Source organism: Fukomys damarensis, unplaced genomic scaffold, assembly GCF_012274545.1.
Source record: "Fukomys damarensis isolate Sample0158 unplaced genomic scaffold, DMR_v1.0_HiC HiC_scaffold_5, whole genome shotgun sequence".
NCBI classification, from domain to species: domain Eukaryota; kingdom Metazoa; phylum Chordata; class Mammalia; order Rodentia; family Bathyergidae; genus Fukomys; species Fukomys damarensis.
In genome coordinates this window covers 76,718,874-76,741,397 of record NW_022900917.1, presented here as the reverse complement: position 1 = coordinate 76,741,397, position 22,524 = coordinate 76,718,874, and the positions used below count along the sequence as shown (strand labels likewise).

At 43.6% G+C, this 22,524-nt stretch overlaps 1 protein-coding gene across 7 annotated transcripts in view; it reads left to right on the top strand.

Annotated features, from left to right (window-relative positions):
• The window catches only part of Zfat (zinc finger and AT-hook domain containing), a 232,632-nt gene that overhangs the window by 124,830 nt on the left and 85,278 nt on the right, over nt 1-22,524 (top strand). For all 7 annotated transcript variants that reach the window (XM_010629605.1, XM_010629606.2, XM_010629610.1 and 4 more), the window contains exons 10-11: nt 3,226-3,399; nt 19,970-20,058. In XM_010629605.1, coding sequence (XP_010627907.1) covers nt 3,226-3,399; nt 19,970-20,058 — 263 coding nt within the window. The remainder of the gene's footprint in view (nt 1-3,225; nt 3,400-19,969; nt 20,059-22,524) is intronic.

Sequence of the window (22,524 nt, the reverse complement as noted above, 5' to 3'; positions counted from 1 at the left end):
TTTGAGAAGGCCTAAGTCAAGATTCTGGTAGAGGCAGCCTTCCACCAGCTTTGTTTTCTCCCCACATCATGGATATGGACCTGGGAAAGCAGATGGGAGAAGGGGCCTAGGATAAATTCTTCCAGACTTTTGCATCAGACCCCTCCTTGCTATGTAGGGGAAGATAGACTAAAGGGGGAAGGAGGTTGATCATTTTCTCTATTATGGGATAAAAGTGACTGGTTATAAGTTCCAGGTAAGAGACTGTTAGGAAGGGGCTATTTAACAGTTCAATAAGAAGAATTGCAGCTCATGGATAGGAACCTGGGGAAGGCAGAAGGGTTGAGGCCCCAGGAGGGAAGATTCTTTTTGTTTACTAGCATTTACTGGTCAATTGCTGGCTTAAGTCAGGTGCAGGGTGCATTATCCATGAGATCTGGTCCAGTATAACCTCAGAGACATCTGCTTTACACCAGTGAGGGAGATAAGGCTCTAGCGGTTCAGTGATTTGCTCATGGACACACAGCTGACAAGAGGTGGGCTGAGATTTGGATCACACTGATTCCAAAGCCTTTGCTCTCCGCTTCTCCACTGATGTGCATTGGGCAGAAGCCACCTCCTGCTCTGGGCCAGGAGTGAAGGCGACAGGCCTATCTGTGTGTGCTGCTTCTTCCTCATGCAAAGGGTCAGCCATGGCCTTGGCCAGTATTCTCAGCAAAAAAGGGGGTGGAAGCACCTGCCTGTCTGGAGGATAGGTTTGGAATGGCACTCAGGAATCTGCAGGGAACCGACTCAGGCGAAGCACAGTGAAACTGGAGGCCTAGGACTCACAAAGCATCTGACATAATTATGTGTACCTGAGCATGAGGAACAGCTCTGCCCTCACCATTTAGGAGCTGTGGACGGGACAAACACCTCCTCTTTCTGAACATCAGTTTACTTATCTATCTAATGAAACAATAAACTACTTTGGAATTGGTTGTAAGAACTATGAGGTCATTTACAGGTATAGTAACCCTCTGTAGATGGTTTAGTGTGTCTTCATATACAGTCAGTGCTTTTGTATTTTTTTTGTCATGGTGCATTTATGTTGTATACTTACAATTTGAGAGAAACCTACTATTTTAAACAACTTTAGAAGTATGAGAAGGGTTCTGAAAGCCAGAGACTCTGCTTTTTGTTAGAGTATTCTGGCATTACAGTTTTTAGTTAGTCTGATTTTTTCAATTATGATGGAATCAAAGTACAAAAAGCATATCTGGGGCTGGGGATTTAGCTCAGCGGTTCAGTGGCCTGCCTTGCAAGCGCAAGGACCCGAGTTCAATCCCCGGTACCAAAAACAAAACAAAAAAAAACAAAAAAAATCATATCTGTGCGCATTACAGTATTGGGGTTTTTTAGAATTCATCATAACGGTTTCTTCTGTCTGTTTACTCTATAAAACATGAGCAAAGACAAACAAAAAATTTAAAAATCAAGTAAATAAAACAAAAATGTACAAAATGCCAAGAAACTGGCAAAAAGGGAAGTAAAACATGGTAATGGTTTTAGTCATCATGCTTAACTATATATACAGAGAGAACATTTTTCATACACATATTTGTTGCTCAGAGGACCTGTAACCTGGCTCAGGGTTCTACAGCAACCAGGTAATGGCCTTGGCATGGATCCACCACAGCTGTCCTGAACACGGCTCTTGGTGGGTGGAAACCAGAGAACATGGTGTCAACAGTGTCTGTGCCTCACTGTGTGGTGCAGGCCATCGGGTAGATGAGCTGCGGCTCTGCACAGCTGGCTTCTCTGCTGTCTCCTTTGAGCCATGTGCAGTGGGAGAGCGCAGAGGGACAGAGCTGTTGTGCACGGCTGGCCACTGGGAGTGCAGAGGCCTGCCTTAAAATGTGTCTCTAGTCCCCAGGTTGCCGTGTTGGCTCTTTTCTTCCCATTCATGACAGGAAACAGAAACTAGGATTTTGGCTTCTCCAGGCTTATAAACTTCATTCTTGAGTTTGTTTATCTTTTTGGTAAACACCTGGTCCAGTAGTACCTGAATAATGGTAATTCAGCTATTCTTACAGGAGCTTGTACCACTGAGCTGCGTTCTGTGCCTCTGAGTGGTCTGTGGTGGCTTCTCTTCCATGCAGGTGATGCGCCCAGACCCTCGGTAGCTTTGACCTGCTGTTAGAATGTCTGGTCAGGCTGGGTGTGATTCAGAGAGGCTCCCCTACCAGGGCTGGCACCATGCCTGTAGCCCTGCTCTTAAGAGTGTGTTCCCAGAACACAGGGTGGTATCCAGAGGTTCCCTGGGAGGTTACTCCTGGACCCATTAATTCACAGATGTGGGAACCGTGATCCAAACTGTGGTTCAGGGTTACACAGCTTATTGGTGCTCGTGGTTAGATTATCACCCCACTCTCCAGGAACCCAGCCTGTTTGCTCTGGGCTTTGCCATGGCCGTGAAGTGCTTTTGGGCCACAGGCACCTCTGCTCCTTGCTTCAGTGTAGGTTCTGGGACCCTCTGCTGCCCACCCCTGCAGCACACCACCCTCGGTTGTAACAGACTGTTTCCTTGTCTGATCTCGTGCTGGACAGTGGGGCAGGGACTAAGTTCCTGAGTTTCAGGATTAGCCCTCAGTGCTTAGTGTGAAAGTAGGCCCTCTGTAGTTTGTTGCTGAATGAAGTAGTTCAATGCTAGGAAACCCCCAAGTCTGAATATTGGCCCAACAACAACAACCAGTGTTATAAAGCTGTTATTTTATGAAGTGAAATATGCTTTCACATTTGATAGGCCTGATCCCACTGATTTTTGCAAAGGCCCTTGAGGCCCTCAATTTCATTCAATTTAACTCGGGTCAGTGGAATTTAATGATCATCTGCTACCTCAGGTGCTCAGGGTCTCTGTCCTCAAGAAGTTCCCAGATGTGGGGAGAAGTGGATGGGATCAGCTCCCTGTCACATGCTGTGAACGTTCCAGAGCAGGGTTACAGGATTTAAGAACACTGACCTGCAAGTAGTGAAATCTACCCAGGGAGGTCAGGAAAGCTGCATGGCAGGGTGCCTGGCTGACCCTCAGGAAAGAGACCCCTGGGGGAAGGAGCCACACAGGAAGAGCCTGTGGGGGAGGCAGGGGCGTGCCCAGGACAAACAGGTTTGATGCTTTATTCCAACAGCTGTTCTACATAAGTGTGATCTGTTTCTTTGGACTCTCACATGTCTGCACACATGTATTTGCATTTGTTTCCCCTGTAGGCGTGAAGCCCTTCAAGTGTTCTCTGTGCGAGTATGCAACTCGTAGCAAGAGTAACCTCAAGGCTCATATGAATCGTCATAGCACTGAGAAGACTCACCTGTGTGACATGTGTGGCAAGAAATTCAAATCAAAGGGGACGCTGAAGAGTCACAAGCTCCTTCACACGGCTGACGGTAGGGACCCCGAGTGACCCCATCAATGTGTGGCCTGAGGCTGGTATTCTCAGAAAGGCCACTTAACAAGAGCCCAGTGCAGAGTGGGCCTGATTTTGGTGGGTACTGTGTGTTATCTGGGTGTGTGGTGTGTGTTGGGGTGGTATGACAGGGAGCTGCTTCAGGGAGTGGGGCAGCCTCAGGAGGACGCCATGTTGGTTCTGGAAGTTTCCATCCTGTTCACTTTCCATCCCTGAGGAGACAACCTTGATCACGCCCAGCCTGATTTTTCAGATGGATGCTGTTATTGTCCGAGCTGCCACAGAGTTCCTGTGTTCCATCCAGAGTGGGGCTCAGCCTAAAATACAAATGATAAGTGGGCAGATTTGACCTCTATAAAGTATACTCAGGTGTACTTCTCTTCATTCCGTGGGAGCCCTGATTGAGTTCTTATGTGTGCCAGCTGTGAAGGGAGGTGTTAGGGGCACCAGACAGTAAGGACTAGCCTCTGTCTTGGAGGAGGTTATGATCTAGAAGGGAGGACAGAGGGGCAGGTGCACCTAGTGAACATAAGGGACAGAGTATAAGTCAAGATGGACAGAGGCACATTGGGCATAGCACTGGGAGAGTTTCCTGGCTTGGGCTAGATAGAGGGAAGGAAGATTTGTTCTTGTAACACAGGCAGCTAACCCATGAAATCCCTTATATAGTTGATTTGCTAACCATTAATTTGTAAAGCATTTTTTTTTTTTTGTTTTGGCGCTAGTACTAGAAACTGGGGCCTCATGAATGCCGGGCGAATGATACTTTACAGTTCAGCCCCACTGCTGGCATGTAAATCAGAATATTTTTGAAGATACCTCTTTTTATTTAGAAACTCTGATTGGGTGAGAAACTTGTGAATACTTCATGTGACAAAGTTGCTAAACTTTATTTAAAATTTATTATTTTTTTAGCATAACTATATACAAAAATTGGAAGGCCAAAGTTATTTCTACAGAGATTTTAATTTCAAGATTTATGGCCTGATACAGCTAGATAGGAATGTTATTAGAATTGGCCTTATTGTGTGTGTGCTGATGGATCATGGGAAAGAATTTAGTTGAGCTTGAAGGAATCGGTGGAAAGGCTAAAAGCTTGGCTGGGAGTCCTCAGGATTACAGACCAAGGGCTTGTTGAAGACTGAAAAGGTGTCATGGTCACAATTGTTAAAACTTAGATAGTGTTCTCTAAATTGAAAATTCCATAATCAAAGTAAAAAACACAATGACAGTTACGTGGTCAAATGTGAGGAATGAAAGCATTAAAGTCACGTAGGTATGAATTCTACACCTCCACAGTCAGCCTTACCGATCTGTCTGCTGCCTGAATCTTTCAGCAAGAACTGAGTTTCTTGATGTGATGGCTCAACTCTTACTGAAGTCCTCTTTTATTAAGTGCAGCTATCCACAGAGCCAGGAGAGTGTGCAGTATCCCCTAGGCCGAGATAGCTGGATCGGGATGTCACTCTCAGGGACTGGCAAGGGTGCTGAGGCCTCAGGCCTATTTTGGTGATCTGGGCTCTGTGCTCAAAAGCTTTGAGCCCATGGCAGCCTCTCTCCAGGCCTTGGCCTTGCTTCTGGAGCTGCCTACCCAACATCTGTCCCTGAATATATGACTGGCCCCTTAAACTGTGTGTTCATCTCTAGCTCCCGGTCTTCCTTCCCAAACTGGTCTCCTATGGCCTAGGAGTTGCCAGACTTTGCAAAGAGAGAGTAAATAGTTTAGTCTTTGAGTACCACCTACAGTTTCATCTCTATCTTCTTTTTCTCTTTTGTTTAAAAAATCTTGTTGAAAACACATAGAAGCTTTGTTACCTAGCAGCTGTACAGAAACAGGAAGCAGGGTGGGTTTGGCACTTGTCAAGGCTGCTGACCTAGCTGTTCCCCACTTTGGTAAATGTTGACTCCATTTCAGTGGCTCAGGTCAAAAGCCCGGGATGGTCTGGACAGTTGTCTTTCTCTTGCTAACTGTCCCTGAGCAAGTCTCACATCTTCTCTTCAAGTGATGCACAGTTCTCCACTTCCCATCTTGGCATCCCTTTCCATCCAAGCCTCTGCCATGTCCTGCCTCTGATTTTTAAAGAAAATTTACCATAGATTTCTGTTATCCTAGCTTTCTCGTATGTATGTAAAAAAGGAAAAACAAGAAAGTAATTTGGTGACATTCCGAAACTGTGCTTTTGAGCCCAGCTCCTCTGAATGACTCTGGTGGTACAGTGAATACCCGAAGCACAGGCCCTGTAAGTTTTATTGCTGGTGCTGTCTGATACGAGGGAAAGTGTGAATTGGCTGCATTCACTCCTCATCTCTCTGGCATTTTGTCATCTTTTCCGAGGGGCTTTTGGAGTTTCTCAGTAGAGCCATTTGGGATACAGCAGGTATTTTGCTGACAGGTTGGTGACTAACAAAAATTTAGTTCTTCCTTTCAGAGATTGTTGCTTTGCAGAAAAGTATGGGATAAAGGTCCTACCGCAAAGTTGAATTTGTTCTTCACTAATATTCATGCCCTGCTGCTTCGTCCTTGATTTGCTATTATTTTATAAAACATGTTTTTTTTCGGTGCTAGTGATAGAACCTTCCACCTCTTGCATGCCAGACAAAAGATACTTTATGAACTACGCTTCTGGCCTGTAAAGCAGAATTTTTTTGAAGACATTTTAAAATGGTAGTCGAACGCCACATATGTACAAGCAATGTGTGTAACTTGATTGCCATGTGCATATGAGCGGTGGGACCATGTTCATACCTGCACACGCAGGGTCAGCCTCCGTGACTGCTGCAGGAAGTGGTGGTCAGGCTGGCTCTCATGCACATTCTGGTTTCTGAGATGCTGAGATAGGAAAAATGTGTCTCAGAACTGGAGAAATAGGGCCGTCCTTTGTTAATAACTGGCACCATCCTAGGAGGCAGGCATTGTCATCCTCATGTGCATTTACAGGTGGAGGTGCTGATTTCCTTGGCCTTGCAGCAGCTCTCTGACTGGTTGTTCCCCCTCTTCTTCCCTTGTCCCTCCGGAGTCTGTTCTCAGCATGGCAGCCAGAGATCAGGCAAGGTTCCTGCTTCCTGGGGTCCGTACTCATTTTGAGTTGCAGCACAAATCCTTCTGGTGGTCTGTGTGCTCCTTGCATCCCACCCCACCTTTCTGCCTTCAGCTTCTGCCCCGCCCCCCAGCTCTCCTCTAAGATACTGGTCTCCTTCTTCCTCAGACCTCCAGGCATGGGCCCATCTCAGCGTTTCCTCCAGCCTTTCCCCTGGCCTGCAGAGTTCTCCCCGCTGTCCTAATGGATGTTCCTTCATGTTGTTCAGGTCCTTACCTAGGGGTCAGGTTCTGAGTAAGTTTTCTCAGGTTGAGTATGTATATAATGTCTTATCCCTCCTCCCCCCGTTTTCCAAACTCCTCCCTTATTTCTTGTGTTTTTCTACGTGGCTTTTCTTCTCAGGTTTACTATACAATTTACTTAGTTACCATTTTTTCTTTATCCCCACTTCTGAAACTCTCTTGCCATTTGCTTCATTTTCTCATCTTTCCTACTTCTCCTTAAACTTTTCTGTTTCCAGTGCACTGTACAGTTTCCTCATTTACGAATTTTCTGTATCTTCTACTAGATCTTCAGCCCTACAAGAAGGGGTTTTTGATATACTTCATTTGTTTGTGTCCTTAGCACCTAGAATAGTACCTGGGTTATAGTAGATGCTCAGTAAATTTTTGAGGTGTGAATAAGAAAAACATAAACAGCATTGCATAAGCTGGTTAGGACACAATAGTGCTTGAGAAGTACCAGTCATTTGCTCCAGTTTCATTTCCCAGATAACTGTGTTAAATCAAATACTTGTGACTTAGATACTTTAAAACATATTTATGGAACACTCGCTATTAAGTGAATCTTCTTGGACAACTTTTAATGAAGTAAAAAGGAATTGAGTAATTCTCACCTCCTTTACCTGCTCGCGAATCTAAATTTTCACACTTATTGGCTTACTCAAAGTGATGTATCCCTGTTCACTGCTTTTTTTTCCCCAAGGAGCTCATTACTGCACTGTGGAAACGAGCGGCCATTCTGGAGGATGGTTTCATTTAGACAGGTTTGCCCGTCACTGCACAGAGAGGGACCTCGATCTCTAAAGGGGTCTGATCAAACACTTTGCATGTGTGCCTACAGTCTGTAAGCATTTAAGGCAAAAGTAACACAACACACTTTTCCCTTTTGAATGTGAAAAGGGCATGGACATAAGGTACAGTCCAGAGGTCCATACTCAATTCTGCCCACTGCTACCGGAAGGAGGAGGGTGAGTTGGGCAGTGCTTTCATATTGCACATCCTAATGAGAATTCTCTAATCATGAAATAAAAAGCTCTTTGAAGTTCAGTGCTGATTCCTTTGGGTCTCCCCTTCTCCCTGGTCCAACCTTCTCTCACACACTTGAGTTAAGAAGCTTTCTGGTAAAATTTATGGAGAGGAGTTCTCCAGGTTTCAAGCACTCTTGTGATGTATAATAATTAGACAGATGGAAAGTTGAGTATGGAAATTAGATCTGAGTGGAGGAAGTAACTTTCCCCCCACCCTTCTTTAGATCGTAATAAGAGATCCCATGGCTACTTGTTAAAATATTCTAGGAAGTGTAAGTGTGGATATTTCTCCCCCTTCCACTTCTGTCCTCAGAAAAGCACAATTAGTCCAATGTAAAGTAGCCTCACGCATTCTACCTGTGACCTCTCACTTTCTAAAAAATGTAACATTTGAGAATCAGGAAGCATATACGAAATGGTTCCTAAGCCCCAGCCTGTTTTAGAGATTATCTCTGCATGGCATTCTCATTTCCCCAGTTTTTCCTCCCTTATCCCAGATAGAAGGCTAAGGGGCAGGGTGGGGGTGGGGCAGAGGAATGAGCAGGGCAGGTTTCTGTTACTTGTCTTCCCCCAGCTGATGGAAGAGCAAGTGGGGCTGATTTCAAAGCCCAGGGATATCATTTTATAGGTGCACCGTGTTTGGGTCAATGTGATGCTCTTTTGTCATGTTTTTCTAAACCTCAAGGTCTCTTGAGCTCATAGTATAAAATGAACTCTGCACTCTTATTGCACAGTCAGCTTAGACTATTGTACAGATTTAACTACAGTGGTACCTCGGTTCATGAAGTTGATTCTTTCCAAACCAAGTTGCAAACCAAGTTGAACAAGAACTGAATCAAATTCAGTGATTCACTGTTGATCTTATGGGTTCTTGTCCAGTTTGGTTTGTAACCAGAATCGTGGAATTGAGTTTGTGAACCAAGGCACAACTGGATTAAATGAGACTTGGTTGCCAAAAACCTCACAAGAGTGCAGAGGTCTAGGTACAGATTCCTGGAATAGTACACATCACTTTTTTTTTCTCTCACTGAGTTTATTGGTACATTTTAGGTATACAGTACAGTTACATTCATCATTGGGATGTTGTACCTTTATATGACAGGTCTTGGTTCTCATTTTTTTCCCCTTGTCCCTGCCCTCCCTTCACCCCCTTCCCCTCCCCATTTACAAGCACTTTATTTCCATTTTCTCATATTTTTTTCTTTCCCCTTATTAGCTTTCCCCTATCCTCCCCACTTTCCCTACACCTTTAGCTCCTTTCTTCCTATTTCACATTGTCAATTATCTCATTAGGATCTTATGTACTATTGTAGTTTTCCACACGAGAGAAACTATTCGGTATTTACACATGTGTGACTTATTTATTTCACTTAGGAGTATATCCTCAATATGTATCCATTTTCCTATGAATGAATCTAATTTCTCATTCTTTATGGCTGAGTAGTATTCCATTTTATAGAAAAACCAAATCTTCTTTATCCAGTTTCCAACTGATGGGCAAATGGGCTGTTTCCAAGTTTTAGCTATTACAAACTGTGCTGCTATAAACTTAGGTGCACATATATCACTGTGATATGATTCTTTTAATTCTTTTGGAAAGATACCCAGCAGAGGGATGGCTGGGTCAAACGGAAGAGGTTCAATGCAATGCCAATTGAAATTCCAACACTTTGTTTCACAGAACTAGAAAAAAATCCAAAAATTCATTTGGAACCATAAGAGACCTAGACTAGCAAAAGTCATCCTAGGCAACAGAGACATGGCAGTGGGTATAACAATCCCCAATTTGAAACTATACTACAAAGCCACTGTTGATAAAAACATCATCATACTGGCAAAGAAACAGACCTGAGGATCAGTGGAACAGATTGGAAGATACAGAAACAACTCCAGATGTACTCATCTAGCTCATCTTTGACAAAGGAGCCGACCATCCTCACTGGAGGCAAGATAAGCTCTTTAATAAATGGTGTTGGAAAAACTGGATTCAACCGGCCAAAGATTAAAACTAGACCCTTATCTTTCACCATGCACTAAACTAAAATCCAAGTGGATTAAAGATCTAAATATTAAAAAAGAAACACTAAATTTGCTGAAAGATAAGTTAGGCAGAACTCTTGAAGACATTGGCATAGGCAAAGACTTTATGAACAAATCCTCAGTAGCACAGGAACTAGCAGAAAGAATCAACAATTGGGATCTCATCTTATTAAAAAGGTTCTGCACTGGAAAGAAACCATCAGAAGAACTAAGAGACAACCTACAATGTGGGAAAAATTTTTACCTGACAACCTACAATGTGGGAAAAAAATTTTTACCAGCTGCTCCTCAGACAAAGCACTCTTATCTAGAATATATAAAGAACTCAAAACAATCAGCGCCCCCAAATATAAAGACCCAATTCAACAATGGGCATCTGAAATGAGCAGACATTTCTCAGACAAAGAAGTAAAAGCAGCAAGTAAATATATGAAAAAATGTTCCACATCACTAGTCATTCTAGCGATGCAGATGAAAACAACACTGAAATTCCACCTCACCTCACAAAGAATGGCTGCTATCAAGAAATCACACAATAACAAATGTTGGTGGGGTTGTGGGGAGAAAGGAACCCTTCTCCATTGTTGGTGGGAGTGCAGACTGGTGCATCCACTATGGAAATACTTCAGACAGCTGGGACTAGAGGTTTCACATCACTTTTTTTTTTTGGTACCGGGGATTGAACTCGGGTCCTTGCACTTGCAAGGCAGGCAGTGGAACCACTGAGCTAAATCCTTGGCCATCACATCACTTTTTAATCCTGCCCTAGAGCTTTGGTCATTTCAGTTGTTTGATCTGACTCTGTGTTACCATCTCCTGCTGATCCATTCCTTTTTTGTATGAAAACTGATGTACTAATTTATAGTGAATTATCAAGCTAAGTCCATAGTTGCTTGAAGGTCAGCCTTTAAAGTACAGAGTGTTTTTAAACTGTCTTTTTATTGCCATAGCTATTTCTGTTCTGATTTGCCACTGTGCAAATTACCCCAGATGCTAGAACCATGAAGCATTGTGCTCTGCAAGTCCTCCTGCAGGATACTTTCCTCACGTCAGGTAGCAAAGCTCTGTGTGTTGGACTGCATGGACAAGCAAGAAGGAAAAATAGGCAAGGCTGTGGCCTCAGGAGGGGAGACCCAGACTGCCAGGATTTCTGCCTGTGCAGTTGCAAGCAGGTGCTTGTTCACCCTCACTGTATCAGAGGTGTTTGTTTCTTGTGTCTTCTATAACAGATTACCACAAATTTACTGGCCTAAAACAACACAAGTTGATTATGTCACAGCTCTGGAGGTTAGCAGTCTAAAGTTCAGGTATCACCAGCCCAGCAATCCTTCTGGGGGCTCGAGAGGAAAATCTTCATCCTCAGTAGTGGAGGCTGCATTTATGCTTTGACTTATGAACCCCTACCTTTGCATTCAGAGACAATAGCATAGTGTCCTCTGATCTCTTCTGTCCCTGCTTGGTTGTCACATCTCTGACTCTTATCCAGCTACCTCCATCTTCTGATTGTACCCAACTGGATAATCTAAAATTGTCTCTAAGTTCAAGATCCTTGTCAGATCTGTAAAATCCTTGTCTTCTCCCATATAAAGTAGCAATTCCAGGTTCTGGGGATCAGGACCCAAATACCTGTGTGAGTGTGGGGCCTTATCTGCCTATCACCGTGGGGTCAGAGACTCACATTGAGTAGGTGCATCTCTGTTCCTGTACCTCTAAAGGCCAGAGTTCTCATATTACCGGAAGCTCCTAACTATGTGCTCTAGGGGCCGGGGATTTAGCTCAGCGGTTCGGTGGCCTGCCTTGCAAGCGCAAGGACCCGAGTTCAATCCCTGGTACCAAACAAAAAAAAAAACAAAACTAACTATGTGCTCTAAGTGTGGATATTTGGAGCAATTAATCTGCACCATCAAGGAAATATCACATTCCTCTTCTTTCAGATATGCTGTCATTAGGAAGACACAGTGTGATAGATGATATTCAAAGAGTATCCTTGCTGAAAAAGAGTATATATCAGTTTTCTGAAAAAAGTGTAAAGGCAGTTTTCTGAAAACTGAAAATTTACTTATGTTTAATACTACCTTTTTCAGTAAGACTGGATAAACAGTCACGAGGAAGCATTTTCATTTCTATGCCTTTAGATATTGTTATTAATGACAGTTTAGATTTATGGAAATTCTTTCTGTAAGTGCCTTAGTGCCCATCAAGTTGGAAAGACACAGAGTTTGATTTGGCTGCAATGATTCATTTAACAGACATTTCAAATATGTTGCCTAACATTGGAAGGAGTTATCTATCACTCTCTTAGCTCTGATGGAATCCCAATGCCAGAAGCCAGAGGTGATGGTTTAAGATTTTCTTACCATTCCCATCCTCTTCAGTTTATGTAGAAAACTGTTAAAGTAACAGAGCTACTGGAATCGACCTCAGCGAAACTCATCTTGCTGGTGACAGACAGTATGGTAAGAAAGGAAACAGCGGGTGCCATGCATGGCCAGTGTGGTCACCATGTGTGTGTTCGGGGGGACCTCAGTGTCCTGGAGATGAGGGGCCATTGTCTTCATTTTCATGAGCCAAAACTGGGTGCTGAAAATGTCCATCCCTTTTGGGCTCAGCATCAAAGGTCAGGCCACATAGGCACTTTGTGTTTCTGTGACTTTCCTGGGATGACTTTGTTCTGGAGCAGGTCTCAGCAAAGCAGGAACTCTGCTGGCTTCCCCTGTGTGCTCCCCTCTCCTCCCACACCCCCAGGGAAAGGGTTTCATAAATGCAAATGCGTGTTTCCTGTTCCCTTTTCCCCCTTCCCGCCTCCAAATCCCTCATGCCCGGTTCTCACAGGGCATGGTTGAGTTGCTGTCCCTGGAGCAAGGCCTGTGCAAAGGCAGAGAGCTTGGATGATCAGACACCTGACCATGCACTTTCTCTCATTGTGCACAGTAAAATAATTCAGCCAGTGTTTGGTTTGCCAGCCCGGGCAGCACCCAGATCAGAAGTCATTATCCATGGGACAGGCATCGGTAACTCCTGTGAGCACAGGCACCTTCCAAAAGAAAACTTACAAACAGAGGTTTTGCAAAGATGGTATCACATCTTTTTGAGAGGTGGAGTAGAAAAAGTACAGGTGACTCCCCACATCTTTGCAGGTGATCCCATATCTTTGAAGAGGATTGGAGCTAGTGTGAAGTACTGGGTCCCCAGAACTCTCGCCTGGTGCTTAGAAGGGTGTCTTACTGAAAACCTTGGGGCCATGAAGTTATGTCTTTTTTCTTTCCACCTGTGACAGCAGTCTGTGTGATCTGGAAATCATCACACAGTCCTCAGACTTTTATCTTTGAATTACACGACACAGCTTTCCTTTCTTGAACAAATGTACACTTGATCTTAGCCAAAAAGTCGAGGAGTGATCTTGAACAAATTTAATGCCAGTTTCCAAAACCTTCTGGGAAAGGTGGCCTGTTGTGCTGGTAAATTAAAGGAACATACACAAATGTATAATTCATAAGTATACGGCCCAGTGGAGTATGACAGAGGAGGAACTGCAGCCCAGGACCAGGAGCAGAACATGGTCAGCCCCTCTGAAGTTCCTCTTCCTTTCCAAAGGTGACTGCTGCTCTGGCTTCCAGCACCCTGAGCTTTCTGTGTTTGAACTTTACATAAGTTGCTTCATAGTACATTCATCCATTTGGGTCAGGCTTCTTCCTTTGAATATTATGTTTGTGAGATTCATCTAGGTGGCTGTGGTTTTGACTTTTAACATCCAGGGCTCTGAGTCAAATAGGAAGAATCTTATAAGTAATTGAGAGAGTAAAGTCTGTAGTTTGTCACTGTGAAGATTTTGTCCCTGCATAGCTTTTCTTCACTGAGGCAGTTTGTTTTTGGAGTAGGCCTGGAGTGCTTTCTGCAAGATTGCTTCTTCAAAAAGGCGTGATTCAGCTTTCATTGTCTTCTTTATCGGCAAGACTTGGCTTAGAGTCACTTTTGAGTACTGACAAAAGGAAAAGCCTGCCTCAGAGGACAAGAAGTGACCACCCCTGAGGTATTTGCAAAGATAAGACCTTCTCTTCCTTGGGATACCTAGCCAGATAAAGCCGTAAGCCCAGGCACAGTAGTCCAGCCCAGGTGGTGTTCCACAGACAATGAGTTTTTTTGAACTTTCAAGTTCAGGGCACACTGATACCACTGCATAGTTCTGCTGTTGACAGAGTGGCATCTGGGCTTTGTGCTGTGGCAGATGAACCATCCCAGCCTGTCCAAGACAGATGCTAATGATCTGAAAGGCCTTTCTGTTAGAGCACAGACAACATTAAGACAAATCACAAAGCTCCAGTGCCTTCCTAGAAGGATGCCACAGTTCTGTCACGTTACATATGAATGATTCTTTTAAAATCTTTATTCCTATTCACAGGGAATGGTTGTTCATCTGTGACAAAAATATAAGTATAATTTTTGTAGCCTTGAAATTAATATAATTATTCTCTATTGCTGTACAATCTGCAAGTTTAGGAGTTATATATAGTGTTGCATTAAGCTAGTGAACAAGAGTCACATAACCATTGTCATATTATTTTTTTTCTTCCATGTATTATAAATTACATGTTGGGGGACTTTTTCTTGTAGATAAACTTTTCCTTCTTTTCAATTCTTTCTTCAGGATGCATTTCCAGGAGCAGGATGGCTATTTTGTTTTGGTGGTTGTGACTGGTCATTGCACTGCCAAATTACTTTTCAAAAGAGTGTACCAGACATATGGAAATGTCCCATAATAACTTTTATTTTTAATGCTTCAGGTTACTAAAAAATGCTCACTTTCTTTGCTTAACGAGTATACAGTCAGACCATGTTATAATTTATATTTATTTGATAACTCATCACATTGAGCAGGTACTGAAGGTTAAGTGAGCAAATGTTCATAAAACACATGCAACTTGTTTGATTGATTCATCATAATTTTATTTCCCCTTGAGTGAATCATTTAGCCTTGCCCTTTTTGTCTGCTTGGTGCCCGAGGTCTGGGTTCAGCATCCACCCATCCATTTGACCGCTGTCCTTGTTGGAAGTCTTTTGATCATTTCCCAGAAGATCCTTTGAGGAGCTGAAGTTAACAAGAGGGGTGTACTATGAAGGTACTAGGTTCTTACACACCCAGGCCTTCACAGTTGTGGCTGCTTCTCCCAAAACCGTCTTCACTTCCCCTTGTGACGGTCTGCTCATCCTTGCATTTCAGCTAAGCACCATTTCCTTGTCCTATCCCATACCCATGCTACCACCTTGCTTTCTAGCACTGCTTTGTTGTCAACGGCCTCTGTCACACATTGTAATTTGTAATTATCTGTTGGCATCCCTGCTGGCCATCATTTAGGTGACAAGCTCCTCGAAAGCATGGGCCACTTGCGCACTATGGTCTGGTGGCCTGTGGCTGAGGCCGAGTGTGTTTGGTGGCCATGAACAGGCTGTGTAACAGTACTGTTGTTCTCGCTGCATAGGTGTTGATATGGATTAGAAGTAGGGGCTGACAGACTTCTGACCAGGTGCTCTTGTCACTTCCTGCTGGCCTTATCTGCAGTGTGGCCTCACTGCTCAGCACTTAAAGAATATGGGAGGAAGAGCACTGAGTTGTGGCCCTGAGGTGTCCACAATCTGCGAGGGTGCCAAACAGATCAAAGACCAGGCAGTTAACTGCGTTGGCCATTAGACAATTTGGTTACCAAGGTGACACCACCAATCGCAGCAAGCAGAAACCAAAACCCTCCACTCTCATGATGCCCAAAATTCTCCTGAGACAGGTGACAGATATACTACAAATCAATAAAAATAATGCTGCATCATAACAGAAATATGAACACATTTCAAATGTTGAGAAAATTGAGGTACAAAAGTAAAGATATGAATATGAAATGATTCAGGTTCAATATAAAAATATCATAGGCTTTAAGATGCTAAAAATGAATCAGGAAGGAGGTGGGGCTGTCATTTTAATCAGGATGGCTCTGGAAGGATTTGGGGAGAAGGTGACACTCGAATGAAGACTTAAGGATGCTGAGCCGGCAGAGAACCTGCCAGTCAACGTCAGGCTGGAAGGTTTTGACCTGGGTGGATACGGGCAGAGAGCCTGCTGGGGAGGAGCAGAGGGCCTTTAAAAACTCTACCATTATAACTGCTTACACTTTATTACAATTTACGGGCATTTCCCCCTGCTCCATCTTGCCTTAGGGGTATTGATTTAGGCCGGCTTAATTGGAACTGATTCCCTAGATCATCTCAGAGAGGGCAAGGGAGGTAGAGAGCAGCACGACCAAGGTTCACTGCCAACTGGCCATGGTGACTACTGTAGTGAGGCTCTGCTGCTGGGTCTCCCTCATTCCCCAGCCTCATATTTTGGGGCTGTGTTCCAGGAGCTTGTGCCCAAGCCCACCCTGCAGCAGGGATCCCCTCCTCATTATTTCTAACAGGACCTCTGAGTGGCAGAGAAGAAAGAGCCCAGGGTTGCACAGGGTGACTTGGGACACACTTCCCTTACCATTGGCCCCTTTCTGGTGGCCCTTGCTAATGGATAGCCAGCCCATTGGGCAAGCTCCCTTTATGTGAGTGGTACACATGTTCCCATTGCTGGTGTACATTCCTTTTTCCTTTGGGAGAAAAATGCATCTCTCCCTCATTAGCTGAAAGGATTTATAGGTGGCTGTGCATAGGGGCTTTGGGATGGAGTAGACTAGGGTCTGGATCCAGTGCTTCCCACTTCCTGACCTGGCAGGTTAAACTCACAATCCTAGCTCCCCATACATGAACAGTTAATGTTATCCGGGTCCTAGGCGTGCGTGCACAGGGTCACTACACACCCAGTCTGGTGTAGGTCATGATGTCCAGTAGCTCAGGAGGTGGACCTAGCTAGGTAGATTATATGAAATGTGAATGATTTAAAAAATCATTCTTTTTTAAAATTTGTAATTTTGTTCTCTTTTCCTGGAATTCTCTGTGATTTGCATCCACATACTTCAATCTGATGTTCATTTGCCAGCCCTGCAAGGTCAGTCTGATCTGAGTAAATATTAGGTCTTTCAGTCCACTCTTCTGTAATTCTTAGGAGTCTCTTTATAGAAGACACCCTCACAGTCTCAAAACATTGCTCCATTTATGATTAGTTATAAATTAGCATTCCACTATTTTAATTAGGCAACAGATGATTATGGCAAACACTCTCCCAGGACTGTTTGACTTGGGCTGTCAGTGGTTCCTGGAAATTTTGCTGCTATTTACTTCCAGGCCTCTGCTGCCTCTGTCAGCAACAGCTTTCAGGATTTGCTTTCTTTTCGTGTCTCTTGCAGAGTCTTGATACTACAGATCTGCCCAAAGGCTCCCTTTTGATCTCAGAGGAGGCGATTCTATTCATTCATTTCTGGGCTGCTTCTTAGCATTTATCTTTGACTCTGTGATCTGAGTGTTTGATACTAAATGAAAAAATGTTTATCATCTCAGAGAATGGTTCTGTTCATACACTGTACGCCGCCATTGTATGGAGAACCCAAACATCATTATTCTCAAGCTGTCTGGCACAGTGATGATTCATCTACATCATATATTAGAGCGGGGAGGTATGTGTGGCTGACTCTACTAAAGATGTGTACAAGTGCATGCCTTATCTGTTAGGAAAGGATCATAGTTTAAGAAAAAACTTTAATTGCTCTGTAGTTACAACTGTGTGCCTCAAAATGTGAAAAGAAAACCTTCCCTTTACATTGGAAATGAAGAATTAGTAAAGTCTAGAATTTGGGCTCTTTCACTTAGGATGATAGGTATAACTGTATTATTCATGTGTTTGTACCATTTGGTTTGGGTTTTTTTTCCCTGTTATTATCAAGAGCATTGTTCATGTGAGATGTACAAACTTTCCTGTTGGTTTCTTGTACAGTTCAGCTTAATAAAGTGCATGGAACATGTTCAGGATGTGCACACACTCAAGTGCTGGTGTCACCGAGAGGAGTAAGATGTAGTTCCTGCCCAGGGGCAGCTCGTGGCAAAATGCTGTAGAGCTGCGACACAGATTGCGCTGTGACCAGTGTGTAGTGGGGGTGTGCAGAGGGGATGGCTGTGAGCCCAGTCACCAGAGACGTTGTTCAGCTTGAGTTTTGAGTCTGAGGGAAGAATGGCCATTTGCCACGAGGCAATTCACCCCAGACATGGAAGATTTTAGCAAAAGCTTAGGGGCCTGAGACTATCAAGGTGAGGCAGAAAGTTGTGAGAGTGTAAGGAGCTGTGTTACAGAATCTAAATACGGAGGGAACAAGTGCAAGAGGAAGTCAGAGAAATGGGTGGGGAGCATTATTAGTTCTGATTCTGAAGAACCTTTTGTGTTGTGCTGTGGGACTTCAACTTTGTTAGGTAATTGGGTACATTGGTGGGTTATGGGAAAAGGATGTGCATGTGGATGGATGGATTGATGGCTGGGAAAGAGTCCTGCACACAAGAGAAACAGTGTAGGGTTTTTGCAGTAGCTTAGGAAAAGAATGAGAAGGACCTAAACCAGTGAGGATGAATTAAAAATAGAAGGAAATAGACAGACATAGAAATAGGAGATTGAATCAAGTGCTGAAAAAAATGAGATGAGTATAAGTTAAGGCCATAGAGATCTTAAGGAAAGCTACCAGGTGGCCGATCAGATGGAGGCTAACCTGGGAGGGTTGGAAGTGGAACCCACCTTGTGAGGAAGTGAATTAGTGAAGCTTAGGACCTTTGGGGCAGCTGAGTGTCCAGTTCAGCAGATGATGGGTACTCAAATCTCAGATACAGGGAGCATTCAGAGAAGAAGATGCACATTTTGGCATCAAAGTTTGTCTAAACTTGTAGAAGGCAGTCCTGTGCAAGGATGCTTGCTATGGAAGACTAGGAGCCTGAGCTAGAACCCTGGGACATCAACATGTAAAGGATGATGGACAAGTGATACTGCCGCAGGGACACTCGGGATGAGTGGTCAGAGAGTCCCAGAGAGGCTATAGTGTCGTGAGTCCAAACGAGCAGATATCCAGAGCACGGACCGGTAGCAGACTCACCCAGTGAAATCAGCAACTGTTGTCCGCCACTGGCTTGGCCTCATGAAGTTCATTGGTTACCTTAATGAGAACAGGTTTGTGGTGGATTGGTGGCATCAGCCAGTGTTTGTTGGCTTCAGAAGTGCACAGCACGGAAACGTAAGAGGCTGCAGCTACAGGTGAGTCTGACTTTTCTGGCTGACAGGTAGAAGACTGAGAGCACTCTGGAGGAGCCAGTGTTTCTGGGGAGCTACACTTCAGGTCGTGTTTCCCAGTATGCTTGCACCATTGCACCATGCTGATTGTTGAACCATTTCCTATGACAAGAAGTCGATCATATTTCTATTTGGTTGCATATGTCTTGTATTACTGCAAATGGAGGTTTTTGTTTATGTTAATCAGGAAAAAACAGTGTGCTGTGACCTGTATAGCCATTAATTTGTTTCAATGTGTAGTCCTGTCCACACCATTATTGAATATTTACATTTTGTTGAATCATTACTCTTCTTAAGAGAGCTAGGTTTTACATTTTTTAATAGTGTTTTTTCCTGGCATACTCTCAAAAGTGCTATTTGTATACCTATAATAGTTAGGAGCGCTGCAGCACAGGTCTTTCCCCTTGTAAATGTCATTCTGCAGACTCTTCTGATTCAGGATCACATCTGGGCTCCCTTGTGAAGTGGTCAAGGTCCTGGTGTTCTGGACCAGCTTTTCCATTCAGCTCTTGACTTGCTGCAGATCTCACACTGTGGAAGGAAGACCCAGCCTTTTCCCACCCTCTGATCCATTCCTCTGAGCATCCTTTCACCTCTGTGCACCCTGCTTTCTCATTGCCCTTCTCTCTAGGCAGCTGGGCACACTTTTCCTCTTTCTTTATGAGGCTGCTTGAGTGTTATTGCTTAGCTGGGCTCCCAGGCAAAGCTCACCATTTCTTTTCCTCCTTGGTGATCTCCTTCCCATTCCTACCTGGTGGAGACTGAGCACCTGCTAGTGCATCTGTGCTCATCTTTCCAGGTCCCCTTTGAGATTCTGATCTCTTATCTGGCAAGAGATCAGTGTATGCCTGGCTCCATTTCTGGCCCTCATTCGCATGCAGGAGCTCGCATCCTGGTGGTGCTCACCTTGTTGTCCTCTGCTTCTTTCCAGGAAAGCAGTTCAAGTGCACAGTGTGTGACTACACAGCGGCCCAGAAGCCACAGTTGCTGCGGCACATGGAACAGCATGCCTCCTTCAAGGTAAGAGGACATGAGAGGTGGCAGCAGAAGTTTGGGTGAGAAATGTACTGCTTTTTGGTATTCCTTTCAGCTACAGACTCCTTTGCTGTCACACACGGAGTCCAGAGCACATCTCACACTATTGTCCCCCTTTTGACAAATAACCCGAATCTCAGAAGCTAGCTGATCACACCCCTACCCTTGGATTTCAGTCACCATCATTGTACTGACCAGGGCCATATAGATCTTCTCCATTCGCAAACTCATTTTGTGCTAAGGATAGCTTCTGAGAAATGAATTCTCATGATCTTTCCTCTTGTAGCTGAGAAAGCCAAGCAGCTCAGAGGGTTAAGGGCTTGCAAGTTTTCAGTATCCAGGAAGTAAAGGAGTGACAACTTGAACTTTATCCTCTCACTGTTAGTCCTGTGCTTTTCACATTACATCTTTCTAGTTACCTGTGGGCCAAAAGGGAGGAATTGGAAAAACTAAGGCTGTGGCAATCATTTGTTGACTTAGCTGCTTTTGACATCTACACTAAACATGAGTTTCTTAGAGAGGACCCACGTATCACTTGCTGGCAGTGTCACAGTGTCTGAATGGGAGTTAATCTTCAGTGTTAGGCCTATTTTTTGTACACAATTAAAATGGAGATCTTTAATTTGCATTTTACAGAGCACATTTGTGTTTCTTTGGGATACTCTAGGCTTCTTAGACTACTACAGTTATTGTGTTAGAAAGCAGAGAGCCAAGGCAGCTATTGCTTTATAGATGAGAAATCTAGTTTCAGTGGAGTTAATTATTTTCCTAGCCAGGCTAGCATGAGTAGGCTTTACAGTTCAGGCCATGACTGAAAACAGTGTGAACAGTTTCCTTTCTTAACCAGACACAGTTGAAGCAGTCTTTCTGGCCTGAAACTGTCATGGTTTTCTTCCCACGATTGTAGACTCCTTGTTTAGGGTCATAGCTGATGGATTTGTGGATGGTGTTAGCTAAGTATCTTTGACATGTGATTATTGCCTTTTCCTGTGCCATTGGCAGTTGATGTAGAGTGCTTGGTCTGGAGCTGCAACACTGCACTGGTCCCTGGCTGTGGCAAGTTCCTCTTGAGCTCTCTCCCTACCATGTGGTGCCACAGCTGGACTGAGACTCAGGTCTGAGTGAGGAATATGAAAGCCAACCTTGGTCTCTCTCATCTTATAGGTCAGGGGACTCTGTTGGCCAGTCCTTTAGATGCTTTTTCCCAGGTAAATGGGAATGGCAGAGCAACATGAAATTGCTCTCCTTCATCTAGAGAGTAGTAATTACCCTTTCCCCCTCCTGTCTCTATATTAGCTTCCTCTTGCTGCTGTAATAAATTAGCACCAATTTCATGGCACAAAGTAACACGCATTTATTATCTTACAGTTCTCTAATTCAGAAGTGTGGTATAGGTGTCACTAAGATAAAATCAAGCGTTGTCTTCTTCAGGAGGATAGAAAGGGCCATGTTTCCTTCAGGAGACTCAAGGAGGAAATCCATGTCCTTGCCTGTTTTGCTTCTAGGGACCACTGACATTCCTTGGCTTGTGGTCTCTTCCACTGTCTTCAAAGACAGCAACACAGTGTGCCTTTTCTCATCATGGCCACATCCCCTGCGTCCACTTCCACTGTTATACCCTCATGATGACATTGGGTCCACTCAGATAACCCAGGATAATGTCTTAATCTTAAGATGAATGATTAGTAATCTTAATTCTACCTGCAATCTTAATTCTTTTTTGTTGTGTAACATATTAATGGGTTTCAGGGACTAGGACTGTGAAATCAATTTCTTTTTCCTTTTTAAAATATATTCATGAGTAAATGTTGTACATTATTGCATTCATTGTGGGAAATGTTAATGCACATTACATATCTCAATTCTATTTTTTCCCTTCCCCTCCATATCCCTCCTTTTTGCCGGCATCAGATACATTTACTTATAAGTCCGTATAAAGTTAATTATCATACATACAGATTAACAACCAGACTAATAGGCCAAAAACACATATAAAACACTTAAAACAGTTATACTAAATCAAGGTACTCTTTTCAGATACATTGTCCATGTTGGATTGCAGTGACTGTTTTTCTCTGTTTTTTCTATTATCTGTCTTTTATATTGCACCTTATTTATGTATTGAGCTTCACATACAAGAGAAACCATGGAATATTACATGTCTGATAATATTTACTTCACTTAACATTATGGTCTCAAGGTACATCCATTTTTCCTACAAATGCCTCCAGTTTATCCTTCTTTTTGGCAGTACTCCATTGTGTATAAGTAGATTTTCTCTATCTATTCATCCATTGATAAACGTACAGGCTGCTTTCAAAATTTAGCTACTATGAATTGTACTGCCACAAACATGGGTGTGCATACTTTATGGTGGTATGATAACTTTGACTCTTTTCGGAAGATACCTAAAAGGGGAATAGCTGAGTCAAAAGGGTTTTGTATTTCCAG